Below are 18,777 nucleotides of genomic sequence, written 5' to 3' on the forward strand. Positions count from 1 at the left end.
GTTAACATCACAGCACGAAAATGGTCCAACTTTTAATGAGATAATCTCAGTAACGTTCGATAAGGATAAACAAAACTAATAAATATCCTTAAATTGTGTTATACCGTGTCTTCTGTTAATTTACATATTATTTTGGAGTTTATTTATCATTATGTGCCACTTAACATGAGATAAATTAACTTTAGCTAACGTTAAAGAATATTTATCGAGCTTATGGGTATACACTGACAACCACGCCGATGACATTTACATTTCCGACGATGAAACTGATAACTGATCTGAAACAATATATTAGAAATCCAATTATTACTTACCAAAATGCCTTTGCTCCAGTTATGCCTTGTTCAGACTGCGTGATTTTAACCCCGATTTTGGCTCGCCGACAGGTTTTGAGAAATCGCAGACAAATGCCTGAAATCACAGGCAAATCGCTGCTCGTGCACGTGAGTGACAATCACACAGTATGAACTATCAAAGACGCGATCTGAGAGAATCGCAGATGAGTCGCCGATGCCTGTGAGATATTTGGCGTGCTAAATATCTGGAGCTGTCGGCGATTCAAATCATGCCGTGTGAATTGAGTTTTGACTGAAAATAACATCAGCCATCGCCTACAGCCAATGAGAGAGCAGCTTTCACTTGTGTGTGTGTGTGTGTGTACCTGCTGCAGGAAAGCGGGAGGCTGGGGGAGAAGTTAAAAGCGCTCTTTTTCGGTTTATTTGGACCCACGAAATGGAGGAAAAACTAGTGGAGGTTTGACAGGACTCAGGAGCAACCGTGTCTGTTTGACGTTTCATACAGAAAGAAATTAGTTTTTTATCAACTTAAGTTGAGAAGAAATGGCTAATTCCCTTTAAACCCAGGTGAGCAAACATGTACATGTTCTACCCCATTAAAGGCTTCTTTCTCATTATGTCGTTAATAACAAAATATATACTACATGTTTTTGGCTGTGAGACGTAGTTTGGACGAAGTTGTCGGCGATTCTCCCTATAAAGTCATGCAATGTGAATGTCCATGTCGCCGATCCATCTTGCAGTGTAAACAAAGCAGCGACGAAACGCCAGCCCAGATAGTCATGCAGTGTGAAAACATCAGTGACACGACTACTTTGAAAATCATGCAGTCTGACCTCGGCATTAAGTCCACGACCGTTGGTGAAGTGCGTACAAGTGGCCGCCCGCCGTCACCGTCCTCTTCAATAGATCCAAGAGTATTTTTCAAATTAGAAGTTTTGTTTCGTTGTTTTTTAATCGTGGTTAAAATTAACCAAGCTAGCTAAATCAGCAGACTGACGTTACACATCGTTCACTGGAAGAAAATATATTTGAAAACTGAACAGAAAACCGAGAGTCACGACCAATGGTTACGACTGCAATATCATATTGCTAAACCCATAAAGCATTGCGCATTAGGCGCGCTACGGGCGCGCTTTTTCTCTAAACAACCTGATTGTTAGATTTGGATTTTAAAATTTTTTCTGGTGTTTGTGCATGAGACAAGCAGCACAAAAACAATTGACAACATTTTAACACTCCCGTCTGTATATTATGGTATATCATCATTGGTTAATAATAATATATTTAGCAAAATAATAATTTGAATAATAAAAAAAAATGTAATGTAGGGTAAATTTAGTTGCAACATACAAGAAAGAATAGATTAATTCAAATAATTCAATCTTGATTGTTTCCTAGATTAAAATAAATGCATTAGAAGATGCAAGTGGAAGATGGAATGACTGTGTATTTAAATATTTTTTTACTCGAAAAAATATTTTTATGTATTTTAAATGTGGTTCCAGAAAGGCCAAACTTATGTGGGCCACAGATCAGTTTTGAACATCTGGGCCAAATACTACATTTGACATCTGGCCCATGTCTTGTCTGCCGCCTTCAAGACGGTGCCACCTCTGCCAAACCTGGGCCATGTTTGGCCCACATGCTGTATGCCAGTGCCGGATGAATGCCTGATGTGCCAGATTTGTGCCAAATCTAGGCCAGAATTCTTTGCTACCTGGGGAGATGATCAGGGCTGTGTTGATGTGGTATTGATGGCTGTGTAGGGAGATGGTCAGGGCTGTGTTGATGTGGTATTGATGGCTGTGTTGGGAGATGGTCTGGGCTGTGTTGATTTGGTATTGATGGCAGTGTAGGGAGATGGTCCGGGCTGTGTTTATGTGGTTTTGACGACTGTGTAGGGAGATGGTCCGGGGAGGTGTGAGGTGTCTGGTCAAAGGTGTCAAATCTACAGTAGAACATATTCAGCTTGTTTGCAAGATGTTTATTGTTGTCGATGCTGGGGGACGGTATCTTGTAATTAGTAAAACCTTTTAAGCCTCTCCACACTGATGCAGGGTCATTAGCTGAAAACTGGTTTTGCAGCTTTTTGGCATAGTTTTCTTAGCCACACCAATCTCCTTTCAATGTGTTCCTGGCTTGATTGCACCAGATCCTGTCACCACTCCTGTAGGCATCCTCTCTGGCCTGACGAAGCTGTCTGAGTTTAGGTATGAACCATGGTTTATCATTGTTAAATGATAAGTAGGTGCTGGTAGGGATGCATACCTCCTTACAGAAACTAAAACCTCCTTACAGATGTATGATGTTACAGTCTCTGTGAGCTCGTCCAAGTCTGTGGCTGCAGCTTCAAAAACACTTCATTCAGTGCATTCAAAATAGGCTTGTAGGACCTGCTCTGTGTCATTGGTCTATCTCTTAACTGTCCTTATTACTGGCTAAGTAGTTTTAAGTTTTTGCCTGTATTTTGGTATAAGATAACCCAGGCAGTGGTCGGAGAGTCCTAGAGCTACTTTGGCGACAGAGCAACATGTATCCTTTATTGTGGTGTAGCAATGGTCCAAAACGTTAATCTCTCTGATGCGGCATGTAATCAGCTGTTTGAATTTAGGCAGCTCATGTGTGAGTTTTGCCTGATTAAAGTCCCCAAGTATGATAAAAACAGAGTCTGGGTGTTGTTGTTCTGTCTCTGTGATCAGATCAGCCAGCTGTTGCAGCGCAGTACTCATGTGTGCTTGCGGTGGAATGTAAACATAGACGAGAAAATTCTCTTGGTGAATGAAAAGGCTAACAGTTAATAAAAAGCACTTCCACATCAGGACAGCACATCTTCCTCAACACAGTTACATCTGTACACCACCTTCTGTTGATGTAAAAGCATGTCCCACCGCCGCGCGTTTTGCCTGTTGACTCTGTATCGCGGTCTGCTCTGTACAGCTGAAGGTCCGGTAGGTGTTATGCACTGTCCGGAATGGCTTCTTTAGCCAGGTTTCCATAAAACACAGCGCAGCAGAGTTGTTAAAGTTCTTGTTTTAGCGTGTGAGCAGAAGTAGTTTGTCCATTTTGTTAGGAAGAGAGCAGAGATTCGCCAGATGGATGCTGGGCAGCACCATTCTTAAGCCGTGCTGTCTCAGCCTGAAACAAGCGCGCCGGCACGCTTGCACGTCTTGTAGCGTTTTCACAGTGCGGCTGCTCCTCCGACTATAATGTTCCGCAAAATGCCAGGGAAATCAAAATTCAGTTCTTGATCAGTTGGTGTGCACTGCCAAATGTTCAGCAGCTCTGGTGTAACTGATCGTGTTTGATAAACATAAGACAGGATAGACTTAACAAAAACAGTGCAAACACTTGGGAGCTCCACACCACATCCACATCTGCGGCATCATCTATCTATCTATCTATCTATCTATCTATCTATCTATCTATCTATCTATCTATCTATCTATCTATCTATCTATCTATCTATCTATCTATCTATATCTATCTATCTATCTATCTATCTATCTATCTATCTATCTATCTATCTATCTATCTATCTATCTATCTATCTATATTTTACACTTATTTTACTCATTTTTACGCTTATTTATTTTACAACACAATAGACATAATAAAAATACCAATAAGAATAAAAACAATAATATTAATAATAATAATATATATATATAAATTTTATATTTTTGAGAATTTTTATTAATTTTTAGACAGTCAAAAGTTTACATACATTTCCTTGGTATTATTTAGCTGTGCTTTTAAACTGTATAACTTTGGTCAAATGTTTTGGGTATCATTCCTCAAGCTTCTCACAATAGTTTGAAAGAAGCAAGCATTTTCAAATCTGCCCACATATTTTCTATAGGATTGAGTTCAAGGCTTTGTGATTAAAACATTTACATTAAAACATTAAAAACATTTAGTCTGTTGTCCTAAAAAGCACATTTTAACTAATTTGTCAGATCATGCTTAGGGTCATGCTTTGTTTGAAAAACTTATTTGTTGCCAAGTTTTCATTTCCTGGCGGATGTCTTGAGATATTGCTTCAGTATTTCTACATCATGTGCCACATTGTAATCTAGCTTTTTTGTTGATTCTGGCTTGTTGATTTTTCCCATGTTGTCACACAAGGAAGCAGTGTATTTAAGGTTTTCCTTAAATACTATTATACAGTTTTGCCTCCAATTAACTCAATATATATTACTCAATATTATTCAATTTGTACAGTATTTCCTACAATGTTTTTTTTCTGCGGAATGTCTTTTTTGTTAGCTGAAATAAAAGCAATTCTGAAGTCAATATTACTAAATTATATATATATATATATATATATATATATATATATATATATATATATATATATATTATAATTGTTTTTTATTATTATTATTGTCTTTATAACAAACCACTGCTGTCCAAAGACTTGCCTAATTGTCCTAAACATAAAAACCTACTTAATTTGATAAATTGCATTTTAAGCTGAATACTAGTATATTGCAAAATAATTAGAAAACACCTCATGTATTATTATAAATTACTTATATTACCTATATATATTATCACCATGGCAAAGGCAAAAGACATTAGTCATTAGAAATTAGTTCGTTTTTAAAATATAATATAGCTACTATATATATATATATATATATATATATATATATATATATATAGTAATTAAAGAATTTAAATTTTACAGCAGTGCATTAAATTCCATGTTTTGCACAAAGCTCCCCTCAAAAAAAGAAAAACCTACATGTATTTTTACGAAGGCTGTTATTTTACTTTTACACTTTTTTAATGGTACTGCTAAATACTTTGAACAACAATACTTAAAGTTTTGACATATTATCCCATTAAGTTAATATTTAAATTTCACAGAATATTTTACAACATTGATTACAACATTATTGGATTAAATATTCTTAAAACTTTTTTTTTTTAAATCATATTTTTTAAAAACTTTTTACAGGTGGTGTGTACATCCCGTTTTTATTCCACAAATCAAACGTATGAATGTAATGTTGCTTTGACACAATCGCTATAGAAATAAAGGTCATTTGACTTGTTTTGGCAGGGTACCAAGGGCATCTCAAAACAAACTTTTAAGAGTTTGAGTTCTCTGTTGGCTGGTCAGCGGCTGCAGAAATTCAGACAGCAGACAAACCTTCAGAGTCTTCGAGACAGCCTGACACTAGAGGTCACCAGACGAGTCAAAAGCCTACAGAAGAGCTCGGGGAAACCAACACCCAACACTTTGAAACAGAGTAGGCAGATGTGTTATTTATCATGCCACCACACCACCACAAACTCATTCATCTTACTTATCCCCTTTCATGCCATTTCTGTTTGGTTACCGCTCTTCTGAACCAAGATCAGTCAAACTTGTACATTGTTTTAAAGGGGGGAAGAAAACTTCAACCCCATTGAATGAAAAAAGCCTTAGATCCAGGCAGGACTCAAAGGCGTCCGATCGGAGGGAGAAAAGCCAGCAGCCACAAACACTTCTTCCAACACCAACCCCACGGTCCAAAGCACCACCTCCAAATCAAACTCCAAAAATTCTTGCAAAAAAGAACAGGTAAATGTTCAGAAACATTTTAAAAAGAAAACATGAAATGGAATTGTGCCAAAGTTGAGGGGCAAAGCTGCTTTTAGCTATAATAAATATTTCCTCAGGCTTATCAGTGTGGGTTTAATGAGTATGTTTCTCTCTTCAGCACACCACCTTTCAGTTCTGATGAAGAGTCAGTTGAGGACACTGCTTATATTACCAGCTCAAGGGGAAATTTGTCCTCTTCTGTGCGTGTTGTTCAATCAGGATCACTGCTGAACCCTACAACCGAGCCTGATTGGACAGACAGTGAGCTGTCAGAAGATTTAGACTTACCAAAAATCTACAAAACGCGCAATCCTCAAGGTAAGCAAATGGCATAATTCTATATTTTAAATTAATTTGCTTTTGGATTGTTGCAGAAAATAAGCTTTGGGGCCCACAAATATCTATACATATTTACACATTTTCTTGATAATATTATAAATCAACAACTTTTTATATGCTTAGTGTTATTGTGAGAATTGAAAGGTTATGAAGAAGCTTACACTGTGGGTTGCTTGGTAGGAAGATCAACAACATTAAGCTTGTGACAACTCTCTTAGTCTTAAAAAATAAAATTTAAAGTCACCTAAAATCGTAAGTGGGATTACCTTTGACGTGAGAATATTAATCTGTATTCCACTTAAGCAACGTTTAGCCATTTTTACAGAAACAAATCACAATTTTTCAAATCACAATGGCCGTTAATTTTAGTTTACAACACAATGGACATATTAAAAATAATAATAATAATAATAATAACAATAATATTAAGAATAATTTATTCCTTCATTTTCTTGTTGGCTTAGTCCCTTTATTGATCCGGGGTCGCCACAGCGGAATGAACCGCCAACTTATCCAGCAAGTTTTTACATAGCTGATGCCCTTCCAGCCGCAACCCATCTCTGGGAAAAAAATAATAATAATACTTTATATATATATATATATATATATATATATATATATATATATATATATATATATATATATACAGTTGAAGTCAGAATTATTGGCCCCCCTGAATTATTAGCGTCCCTGTTTATTTTTTTTCTCCCCAATTTCTGTTTAATGGAGGGAAGATTGTTTCAGCACATTTCTAAGCATAATAGTTTTAAAAACCTATTTCTAATAACTGATTTATTTTATCTTTGCCATGATGAAAGTAAATAATATTTTACTTGATATTTTTCAAGACACTTCTATACAGCTTAAAGTGACATTTAAAGGCTTAACTAGGTTAATAAGGGGAACTAGGTAGGTTAGAGTAATTCAGTAAGTTATTGTATAATGATGGTTTGTTCTGTAGACTATCGAAAAAAATTAGCTTAAAAGGGCTAATAATATTGTCCCAAAAATAGTTTTTGAAAAATTACAAACAGTTTTTTTTCTAACCGAAATAAAACAAATAAGACTTTCTCCAGAAGAAAAAAATATTATTGGTTTCATATATATTTTACTGGTTATAAACATATGTAAAAAGCATTATATGCAAAGAAGCGGTCTACTAAGTTGTAAATAACTTTTGGGACATTCAATCATCATTCACCGTGACAGTTCTATGAAAAAAAAATTGCATTTCTTGTGACCACTAATTATTTTAATATTTTAAGGGGTGGTCCACTGCAATATTATATTGTAAACTTTTGTTGATGTGTAATGTAGCTGTGCAAATATAAACAACATCTTTGAATGTAACATGTTCATGTGAGTTAACTTAGCAAAGCTTACAGCGAACAAATTTTGGGGACTACAAAAAATTACATCCAGGTTAGTGAGATCATGAACACTTCTGGTTACGCGCATTCACCATGCACAAACACCCTGTGCAGTGCAGGGCCGTGGCCATGTTGCTGTAGTGTTATAGCAGAGAAAACTGCTATTACCACAGAGCTTTTTCTGCTTCTGTATAAGTGCTTGCAATTACATTTATTTATGTTCCAGAAAATTACAAAAAAATATATAGCTAGCATTTGACAAAGGACAGCATCCAGAATCTCTCCTAATTCAGTGCTGGATTGGTCAAAACTTATTGAAGGAGCACCTCCAACTATAAAAGAAGCTGTGGATTGTGAGCCACAACCTGTAAATGTTATTATTTGTTAAAATTGGTCTATTACATGCATAGTGTCTAGCATTAACGGTATTTTATAGCAAGGACATAAACAAGAAACGGTAAATACTGTTTGACACTGTTAGCAATTTAGCTACAAATTTAGATTCCGTCCAACCGCTATACACACCCACAATCTTCACCAGCGATGCACTGTCTCTCTATGCAACTGCTTTCCCTGCATTCTACATGTGAAATAACAAACTCGCAAAGAAAATGTGAACCTTTCATATTACTTACACATATTTATTCCGAATATATATGTGAAAGACACTTGTCAGCTGTTACTTAAGAGAAAAGGCAAGAGGTTCAGCTGTGTCATTTTTATTTTCTATCTGATTTAAGCTGCCTTCACACCAGAGTTTGAGTTTGCGAAATTCTGTCGTACGGCTCTGCAAAAAGGGACAGGAATAAACAAGATGATTTGACATTTAAAAAGCAAGCGATTGCTCCATATTTTTAATTTCTGTTTAGAGAGGTCATGTTTTGATCCTCGATTGGGCTCACACAGTCAAGTGATGCGATTTCGCAGGTCAGAGTTCACCAAGCTTGAACTTTGTTTCCGGTCTGACGCATTCGCGTATGTATGAATGGAAGTCTATGGGAGGAAAAGCCCAGTGTGACCACAGCTTTAGACTCAAACTGATATGGCTTACAGCTACTCTGACTGATAGTATTTAGAGCAGAGGCAAAGCGCAACACTTTTCCTGGTGAATTGGAGCTGATCCACTACTCACAGCACATTATGTAAGATGACCAATCAGAGTCACTTGAGGGCGTGCCTTTCGGAGGAACTGAAAATATGACAGTCGTTTTCATGTTAGCTGAGTTACAGTACATAATCAAAGTTAGATATATGAAAAAATGACATGATTTTTTTTTTTTTTGCAAATGAAGCATGAGCACACATTCATCTTATTGTCAAGAGTCAGGTTTGATTAAATCTTCTCTGTTGTTCACTTCAGCTGTTCCTCCTTTTAATCAGCGCTAGCGCACATGCATTACTCACCTGTTTCTATATGATCCTATTTGCCTCTCTATATATCTTCCCTGTCTTGTTACACTTTGTCAGATTATTGTTTTCATTAAAGCCTACGGACATTCTCTTCATTCCAGTCAGTCCAGTCCTGTTACCTGGTTAATTATTTACTTTAATTTGCTTACCTGTGTTCTGCATTGTCTCTTTCGCTGTGGAAACCCAGCTCCTCATCTGCGCTCACCAGCTCCTGCCCTTGTTCAGCTCCGAAGGAGTAAAGCTGCGGCCACACTGGGCTTTTCCTCCCATAGACTTCCATTAATACGCACACGAATGCGTCTGACCAGAAACGCAGGGTCATGCGTTAAGTTTCACAGTTTGCTGCGGTACAAAGTTCAAGCTCGGTGAACTCTGACCTGCGAAATCGCATCACTTGACTGCGAATTTCACTTGACACCAACCAAGGATCAAAACATGACCTCTCTGGACAGAAATTTAAAACATGGAGCAATCGCTCGCTTTTTTAATGCCTAATAATCTTGTTTATCCCAACCCTTTACGCAACTTCGTACGACAGAATTTCACACACACAAACTCTAGTGTGACCGCAGCTTAGGCGGATTTTCTATTGCCCATTTACCAGTCTGCATTCTCCCAAGGGTTGTTGAGAAACGGCAGCTGCCTTCGTTCGTCAATATTATTAAATAAACTCTCTATATTTAAACTGCAACCACTCTGTTTTTTTTCTCTTTTTTTTGGTTTAAATACTTATGATTTGAAAGATAGTGGCAAAAGATAAATGTTTACAATTATTATTAATTCATATTTTGAGGCTTGACTTTTCTTGTTCTATGCATGACAATATTTGGTGTAAACTGGACAGGTAAAATGTATAGAAAAAATAAATAAATCTGTACAAGACATTTATCTTTATTATCGATCTTAAAACCTCATTTTAACCTTTGTCCCTTATGTATTTCATCATATTTCAGAATTTTTTTTGTGTCAAAAAATTCAAATAAATCTTGAATTCCTATTCTTGTCGAATGAAACTTTCTGTAGCATGTAGAAAACTCACTGACTTTTATTGCAGTATTAGTCAGCTAACTTGAATGGTTTATAATTACAGGTTCTGTTGTACAAACACTGACAAGAAGTTTGGAAAGACAGCTAAGCACACCACTCAAAACTCCTGTGGGTGGGACTAGAGTTTTGCCACCATCCAGCACAACTCCTCGCCCTGCTATTGTGAAACAGCAAGCGGTAAAATAAATAAATAAAAAACTAAAATTTAAGTAATTTCCATACCTGTTGAATTCCAAAGTTAAAAAGCAACAATAAAATTAGTTTTTAAAGAAGAAGTTCACTTCATTGATGAAAATGTCCCGATAAATTACTCACTTGTTTAGTTTTTAAGGAAAACAATACAGATTTTTTTCTTCATATATAAACTCTTATGGTGTTTAGTGGTTTGAACATCCAAATTGATGTTTCAATGCAGCTTCAAAAAGCTCAGAATTATCCAAGCTATGAAATAACGACTTTATCTAACCAGTCTGTCTTTTACTTAATAAAAAATATTTATATAAATAAATATTAAATATTTATATAATAAATATATAAAGCTTGCATCCTAAAGCTAGTACAAGATGAGTTTTTGTGGTTAAAAAAAAAGATAAATGTTTTTTTTTTATGTTAAATTTAAATGTTTTAATTGTTTATTTAGTCATTCTGAAAGAGAAAAAAATCCTTTATTTGCTGTCTTTAGAATTGGAATGAAAGTTGTGTGTTTTACCCTTGTTCTAGCTTTCTGATGAAGAGAGTAATTCAGAGCTGTCATCTATAGAAGAGCTCACAGGCCGCCGGGCAGGAGGACACAAAAGTTTAGAAGTCGATAGGACATCAGGGACCAGTGCATGGAGTTCTATGACAAGCAGACAAGGATTATGGTGAAGTGTGTGGTGTAGCTTTTGAAATAAATTCAAGTTTTCACTCTGAACCCAAATCTTCTAGCAGACTTAAGAATTTACAAATGCAATTACGAAAGATCAATAATTGTTAAGGGCTTTTGCAGGCTATTGAATACATGTGTACCTGCAAATTGTAGTCAAACATCAGTTATTACTTGTTTTTGTGCTATTGTGAAAGCTTTAGGTGTTAGTGTTTATGTTAGTGCCAAACATAGTCCAGGATACAGTTATTGTTTTGCGAATATTTGTGAAGAAGTTAGTACAAATTTAGAATGAATCACTGGGTTTGTGGGTTAATGATATTTAAAAGGTAATTCAAATTTGATATAAATCTGATTCTAATACTACATAGCTTTTATCAACCATGAATTATGAGAAAAAACGTGTGGCTATAAATATAAAGCTGCTGTGTATCAGTTGTGACTTTACATTTAAAACACTGAAGTAAAATGTGGACAAAAAGTACTTAAATATAAAAGGATTTTTGCTTTACTTTTGAATGTGCTACACACAAAAGACCTGTGATTTTACACAATCAGTTTTGGTAACAGATTTGTGCACTTTCTTATTTTTTGTTCTTGATCATCTACTTGCTACTAAAATATTTAAAGTCTCATTCATGATAATTGTAAAGGTAACCATAACAATAACTATATTATCTCAGTATAAGCATGCTACATTATTATATTGCATGTCTGCTGCTTTAAATACTCAAGCTCTTAAAAAAAACATTATTTATTAAATGCCCCCTCCTTTTTTGTTTTGGAATATTATCTTTTATTGTGTAATGTCAGTGTTTATGAAGGTAAAATGTCTGCAAAGCCTTAAAGATAAACTTGGATTAAAAATAATGGAAATAATTTAATTGACTGTTGAAATGAGTCATCAGCATTTCTTTTAGTTTAACTTCTGTAACTGATCTAATTGTATATGTAACACATTTGCATAAAGCCCTAAATCTATTACTTAAGTGCCCTTTATTTGTTTACAATGAGAACAATTGCAAAAGCTCAAAAAATATGTCATTGGTTATTATTCTCAAACTGTGATTTGAATTAAACAAATAATATAAGAGAAGATGAAGGTGTTTTTAAAACATGGATACATGGATTGAAATCTGATTGGCTATCAGTGTTTTCATACAGCATATCTTTCATTTTTTAGGCAAGACATGATCATACCTGTAAGTAAAACAATGCTTATAGCTCCAGTAAAGGTAAACTCAATACCAGTACAAAGTAGAACAAAATGCTTGCCGTGTTTGATGAAGATGAAACATAATAGTTGCAACAAATGAGTTGGCTTCAAGTTCTGACCAAAAAGGGACCATGCAGACCAAAATCCCCATGATTGCATGGCTGCATGTTCTTATTTCTCGGTCAACAGAGTAAGGTTCCTTGCCATTCTTATCAGTACACATTCATCTCAAAATGAGATTAAATGTTGAAATACACCCCATTCCGTTCCTCACTCGGCATCGCACAACCTGCCTTCCTACCGCTCATTCAGCAGGGGCCTGACGATTGTTTGTCCTATTTTACACGGTGACCTAGAATGGCTTGCATCCTCATAAAGAGACATAAAGGTTCCTGGCCTTTAAATTCTGTCTGTGCCTCTAAGCTCTGATAGCCTGAGCAGCTGCAATCATTGTGGGGCCTCCATTAGCGAAGTCTGAGAAAAGAACCTGAGCTGGGCAGTGTTGGCCAAGATGAAAGACTCTCCAGGGAAAATGGTGACAAATAGGGTGCCATTTACAGCCTTTTACCCATGGTTACCTGGCTTACTTCCTCTGTAACTCTTACACACTAACCACTAGATTGATGGCTAATTGCTATTACAGCTCTGCTGGCACTAGAGGGCGCACTGTGTACAGAACAAGCGCCTTGTATCACAGCAGGAAACAAATTTGCAGAGCACTTGATAAGAGTGTTTCTTTTCATTCTCTTTTCATTCTCCGAAGCCCCAAGCGGGAATAGTTTGTTTGTACTTCTCAACAGGCCTTGAGGATTTTGCACTGAAAGGGGGCCAGTCAAGAAGAGGACAATTAGGATTTTTACCCACATTTCACACTCGAAATAAGTGTTGAAACACCCAATCCATAGTTCCTCGCAATCTTTCTGTGTCCTTGTTCTTTATCTTCTGTCCATCCCGAAGCTCTATAATGCCAGGGCTGCCGCTTTCAGCTGACAGACAGAGGATTTCAAATCCACCAAGAAGAACGCCCAGGGGCCTGTCTTCAATGAGCTGCATCCACTAATACGCAACACCAAGCAGATGATACAACATCTAGCATGGAAAGACTGGGAAATGAAGAATTTTAGTGACATTGAAATGTTTTTGTTTTTTTTTTGCTTTCAAACCCAGAAAAATCACATATGCTGGAAACTGACGTACTCCCAATTGGTGCTGGATATGGAGGCAGAGGCAGTGCACGGGATTCTGGGCCCTACTGTATGCATAGGTTTCTAAGGTAATCCACCTTAGTCCACCTAGTTTCATGGGGGTCCCAATTGGTAGAAATAGCATTCTGTGCCCCTCCCTGACCAGACTTTTCTTTTCTTTATTTTTCCTCGTATTTGCGACAGACATGTCTAAGGCTCTCTAATGTTTTAGGATGCTGGAAGAAAATAAAGACCTTTTCTCTATTACCGATAGGCAGAGTTAATGTTTTGACCCTCAGGTCAGAGCCTCGCTGATAGTAAGGTCTTAGGGTGAATTTACTTAAGTTGTGTGGCTTTTCATCTTTACCATGAAACATAAACTCACTTCTGAAATCAACAAAAACACACTGCTACATATTATTGTCCAAAAATGTTTAATGCATCCTGGAGCTGCTTTCCATCATGCAGAGATGACGAGTCACTTGACAGCATATATAGTGGAGAGTGAAGATTCCTCCAGGAAGGCCGAGGTCCCCTGCAGTTGAAGGATGGACACAAACTTTGCTGACTCCAGAGCAATTAACCAATCAGGTCTGGCAATATGGTGTGACAGAGTATGCACATCACGGGCCGCTGCGACTCACATCTGTTATGCATTGAGACTGGCCAGATCTAAATTAGAGAGCCAATTAACTCTGCTAATAGCCCTCTCCAATTTAATCTGGGAGACAATGGGGGATTGAAGACGATGCTTTATTAAAGACGGGAGCTCACACAATATCCTCTTTCTGCTACGATTCGGAGGGCCTCCACTCACTGCCTTGTTTTTGCTTCAATTAGCCCACCGCCTCCCATGATTAAGTGCCTATAATTATTTTTCAATTAAGGCTTTGATCTGCAGTGTACTGTATACAGCTTCTTGGCACGACAGGAAGAATGAGGATGAGACAGTGAATTTGTTCCCTTTCTGTTTGGCGTTGATGGGGGTGCGGGAGAGATTATGTTTGCAGTGAGGACCCTCTGGGACGGACACTTCCTCTGCGCAAGAAGCTGATGAAAGAGCCACTCAGATTTAGTTCAGGCTTTAAAGTTGGCGTTTTTCCTGAAATTTCTAGGTTTGAGTTTGTTCAAGAATATGAATCATGCTAATAAGAGGATGTGGCTCGGCGGTATATGGTGCCCATTCCTCGCAAATTGCAGGTTTGGGTTCAATCCATGGCATCTCCATGACAATACTCAAGACTTCCAGTAAATTGGACTCTCCCGATTAGCAACTAATCCTGAATACACAGCACTCGCGAACTGCGGCATTGAAGGTGATGTAACTCTCTGGAAAGTTTTATGCTTTGAACTGTAAATCGATTCGGATAAAATGTGTTGAATGTTAAGTGACAAGTAAGGGAGGATTTTGGGCCAGTGAAAAATAGCCTCTGGTCTGTGAAAAGATAAAGATACAAAAGCCTCAAGAAAAATATTTAACCAAATACGATTTATATGTTAATCACACAAATGCATTAGGTTACATATCATGCATATAATCATGAAACAACCAGTCTCAAGAAATCATACAGAGACACTTAGCTGGCTTATTTTTAGTGGCTACATACTATATGTTGATCAATACTATACCATGTCTATTGAAAATTTTCAAAAGTGAGTCTGTATCAGAATATTAGGTTTAATTTAGATTTAATTTAATATTGAAAGATGTCCTTAATTAGTCTTTGCCTTCGCAAGCTCATTTTTATTTGCACTGTGGTGTGAAAAAAAAGTAAAAGTACAAATTTTTAATGTAGTCTTATGTAAAGCTGATTTTCATGTTTTTCAAACGTTTATTTGTGTGCTTTTTGCATTTTATTAAACTACAACAAAATATAGAAGAAAAAAAACACCAATCAATACAAAACAACAATAATTGATATAAAATACAATACATAAAAACCCTAACCTATGACAGAACAACCTAACAACAGAACACAGAGGCAACACAAATGCACATGAAAGCAAAATATAATTTTGCTGGTCAGGTAATGCATAACTAAAAGTAATTATAAATTACCATTGTTCTTATATTAACAGAAAAATGCATTATCCTGACTAGTTTTATTGTCAAATAATAGCTTGGTCACATTATTAAAACATTAGATATTATAAATGGTGAATGTCAATTACACTTAATCTTTAATTACTCTATGTTATTGACAGGAGTCACTGGTTATGCGTGCATTTCTTCCAATGCACTCAATGGGCTCTATTTTGACGGTCTATGTGCAGAGCGCAAAACGCAGGGCGCAAACGCTTTCAGGGCGTGTCAGAACGCATTTTTGTCAATTTAAGCATGGGAAAGTCCGCTTTGTGCCATGGCGCATAGTCTAAAAGGGTTGAGTTTATTTTCTTAATGAGTTATACGTGTGTTTTGAGAATAAACCAATAAGAGTCTCATCTCCCATTACCTTTAAGAGCCAGCTGCGTCGCGCCACGTAAAAGTTCACTTTCGCTTTTGCTCTCGTGGATAGGGAAACCTTTACGCACAGACATCAATTAGCCTATAAATAATTAATTTGGTTTGTTAAGCGCAAAGATTTGTTTCAAAACTATTTCTAAATTCAGTTCTAATTTCTAGCAAACGAATAAATGAACAATAATAACCAAGTGTGGTCAAAATACTGAGTTATTTCCAAATCATATGCCCCATATGATCTAAAACCTGACAGGTGGACAAATCTAAGCTTGTTTTTAATAAAACAAATATAAATATGGATATAATAAATTCTTAATAATAATATAATAAATACTGCTAATAATAATAACATTATACAAAAGCAAATTGAATGAACTGAAAAAGCCTCCCAAAATGAAGAAAGTAAGGCAGTGGTTTTTGAATCTTCATGAAGGCTAGAAATTAATATGTTTTGTAATATTTCATTTATATTTATATCCTGTATATATCCTTATTTTATATATATATATATATATATATATATATATATATATATATATATATATATATATATATATATATATATATATAAGATATTATATATTTTTCATATGTAAAGATATTTGCGTATTGCTCTGCATCTTGTTTGTAGTGTATAAGCCAGGCGCACTTTGCGCCAGACAATAGACTGACTTTGTTCTGGTCTAAAGAGCAGACTATTTACAGTTTCTCAAAATAGCAACGCGCCAAAACACGCCTGCTTTTTTAGACCAGAACGCGTATGGGCGCACATTTGAGCACAAATGCATTTGCTATTTAAACAGTGTGGCGCAACACCTCAAAATGACCCTTGCGCCGAGCTAAAAGTAGCAAAAGAATATTGCGCCGAGCCTTGTGCCACATTGCGCCGGGTGTATGATAGGGCCCAGTGTGTTTTAATATCTGTCCCCATGTTTTATCAAATACCTCCAATTAATCATTACTGATATATCTTAATCTCTCCAAAGCAAAAATGTTTATGAGATCTCTACTTAGGTATTTGCATTTTTAAGTGAAGTTTGATCTTAAACTAATTTTGAGAGGAGCATGCCCTCATGATTGACCCAGCTGACTCACATTAGCTAATCACGATTCTCCAATCCCAAGTCACTGTATATATATATATATATATATATATATATATATATATATATATATATATATATATATATATATATATAAATAAAAAAAAAATAAATAAAATAATATATATATATATATATATATATATATATATATATATATATATATATATATATATATATATATATATATATTTACAAACTGTAACCCTAACATATACAAATATTTAAAGTTTATGTTTGTTCAGGAATATGAACCATACTATGCATGAACTTTAATTTTATGCATAAAAGTCATAAACTATAACTCATTTATAAAAACACAAAAGCACAAATAATTTGATACAATATGTGACGTTTAAAATTATTTTAGAATAAATTACATTTTTTATTAGTTAATGCAAGAACAATTTCTGTTAGGTATTACCCATAAGGTTTTCATTATTTAAATATAATAACATCTTATATTTTAAAAAATCTATTATATATATTTAATAAGGGTTATTTTGAATATTATTTCATCTTCAAATGAATTAATCTGCATTGACGTAAATCAGTAACGTTATTTAAAAAAAATATTTTTTTTATCTTTTTACATTTTAATATTTAAAATGTTTTATTTATTAATTTATGTATTTACAAATTACTGGGGCAGTTTGCTGCCGAGTGTGATGTGGCTGGGATAAGAATCAGCACCTCCAAGTCCAAGGCCACGGTGCTCCACTGGAAAAAGGTGTTTTGCCATCTCCCGGTTGGAGGAAAGTCCTTACCCCAGGTGAAGGAATTCAAGTGTCTTGGGGTTTTGTTCAAGAGTGAGAAAAGGATGGAACGTGAGTGTGGCGAGGGGGCGTGGCCGAGAGAAGGAGGGACGCGTTGTCCAGATGCCCTCGCCACTGAGAGAGGGGACACTTGGCAGATCCGCCATTGTGCACCACTGTCTGGGCGCAGGTGTATCCACTTACGCGGTGGCCTCACTCCGTTCCCACGGCTCTCGGCCACGCCCCCTCGCCACAGTGAGATTGATAGTGTTAGGTCCCATGTGGGACCTGTTTGTATGTGTGTTTTTGTGATTTGCAGAGCCTGCATGATGATTGCAGATTGGTGGGTGGGTCATCCCACCTGAGACTCATCGTGTGTGGTTTTTAAGGAGTCCGGCATTCTGTCTGGGAGAGCTCGATTAGCCGGACGTCTCTGCTCGGCGCTTTTGATTTATTTTAGTTTGTGTTTGGATCATGAGCTTAGTACACTATCATACACATGCTTCTTACTACTGACTTTCACTTATACTGACTTTGATTGCTTTGAATACTTTTGTTAATTATACGTTTTGTTAATAAATCATTTTTCTTTTCAATTTACCTGGTCCGTATTGTCTCTCTAATGTTGCAACGTTGAGCCGGTTGTAACATATGGGGGCTCGTCTTATTGAGAGGCATGCGGACCGGTAATTGTTAAGGAGAATCAGGTGCATGTTTTGGCAGAGCAGAGCGTTCGTTTGGCTTCGGACAGGTAAGTTCGGCTCATAATATGTTTTGGAAATCCCCGGATAGGTTATTGTTTTTTTGTTTTTTTTGGTGTTTTCCTGGGTTAAGTGCACGGCCGTGGTTGCATTTCTGAGCCGACAGTTCAGCTGTGCACCAGCGGTATTAGGTGATGTTTTGTAAACAAATTTCGGGAGGAGCATGCGCAGAAGTTTCAGTATCGAATACATCATTGACAATCATCCCATTATCAAATCAGTGCTTGAACAAACCCCCATATATACCAAAGCTGTCTTACCTGCAGCATCTCACGACTTTAGCATCCAACCTTCGACGCTGAATCATCTCTTCGCAGAGGATGACGCCTTCCTTGCCCAGGACCCTTTGAGATCTCCCGCCAGCATCTTAAACA

General features: G+C 36.3%; 1 protein-coding gene across 4 annotated transcripts in view; it reads left to right on the top strand.

Moving 5' to 3' along the window:
• Positions 1-11,907, top strand: part of dzip1l (DAZ interacting zinc finger protein 1-like) — a 43,536-nt gene extending 31,629 nt beyond the window's left edge. For 3 of the 4 annotated variants that reach the window (XM_087255606.1, XM_087255607.1, XM_087255605.1), the window contains exons 12-16: positions 5,368-5,557; positions 5,694-5,871; positions 6,011-6,210; positions 10,102-10,235; positions 10,779-10,971. In XM_087255606.1, the coding sequence (XP_087111732.1) occupies positions 5,368-5,557; positions 5,694-5,871; positions 6,011-6,210; positions 10,102-10,235; positions 10,779-10,925 (849 nt within the window). In that variant the 3' untranslated portion in view covers positions 10,926-10,971. Of the gene's footprint in view, positions 1-5,367; positions 5,558-5,693; positions 5,872-6,010; positions 6,211-10,101; positions 10,236-10,778 lie in introns of all 4 variants that reach the window. The other variant, NM_001037227.2, reaches the window with a different exon arrangement.
• The last annotated feature ends 6,870 nt before the right edge of the window (positions 11,908-18,777 follow it).

The sequence above is a fragment of the Danio rerio genome, chromosome 6 (genome assembly GCF_052040795.2).
Source record: "Danio rerio strain M-AB ecotype USA chromosome 6, GRCz13ab, whole genome shotgun sequence".
NCBI classification, from domain to species: domain Eukaryota; kingdom Metazoa; phylum Chordata; class Actinopteri; order Cypriniformes; family Danionidae; genus Danio; species Danio rerio.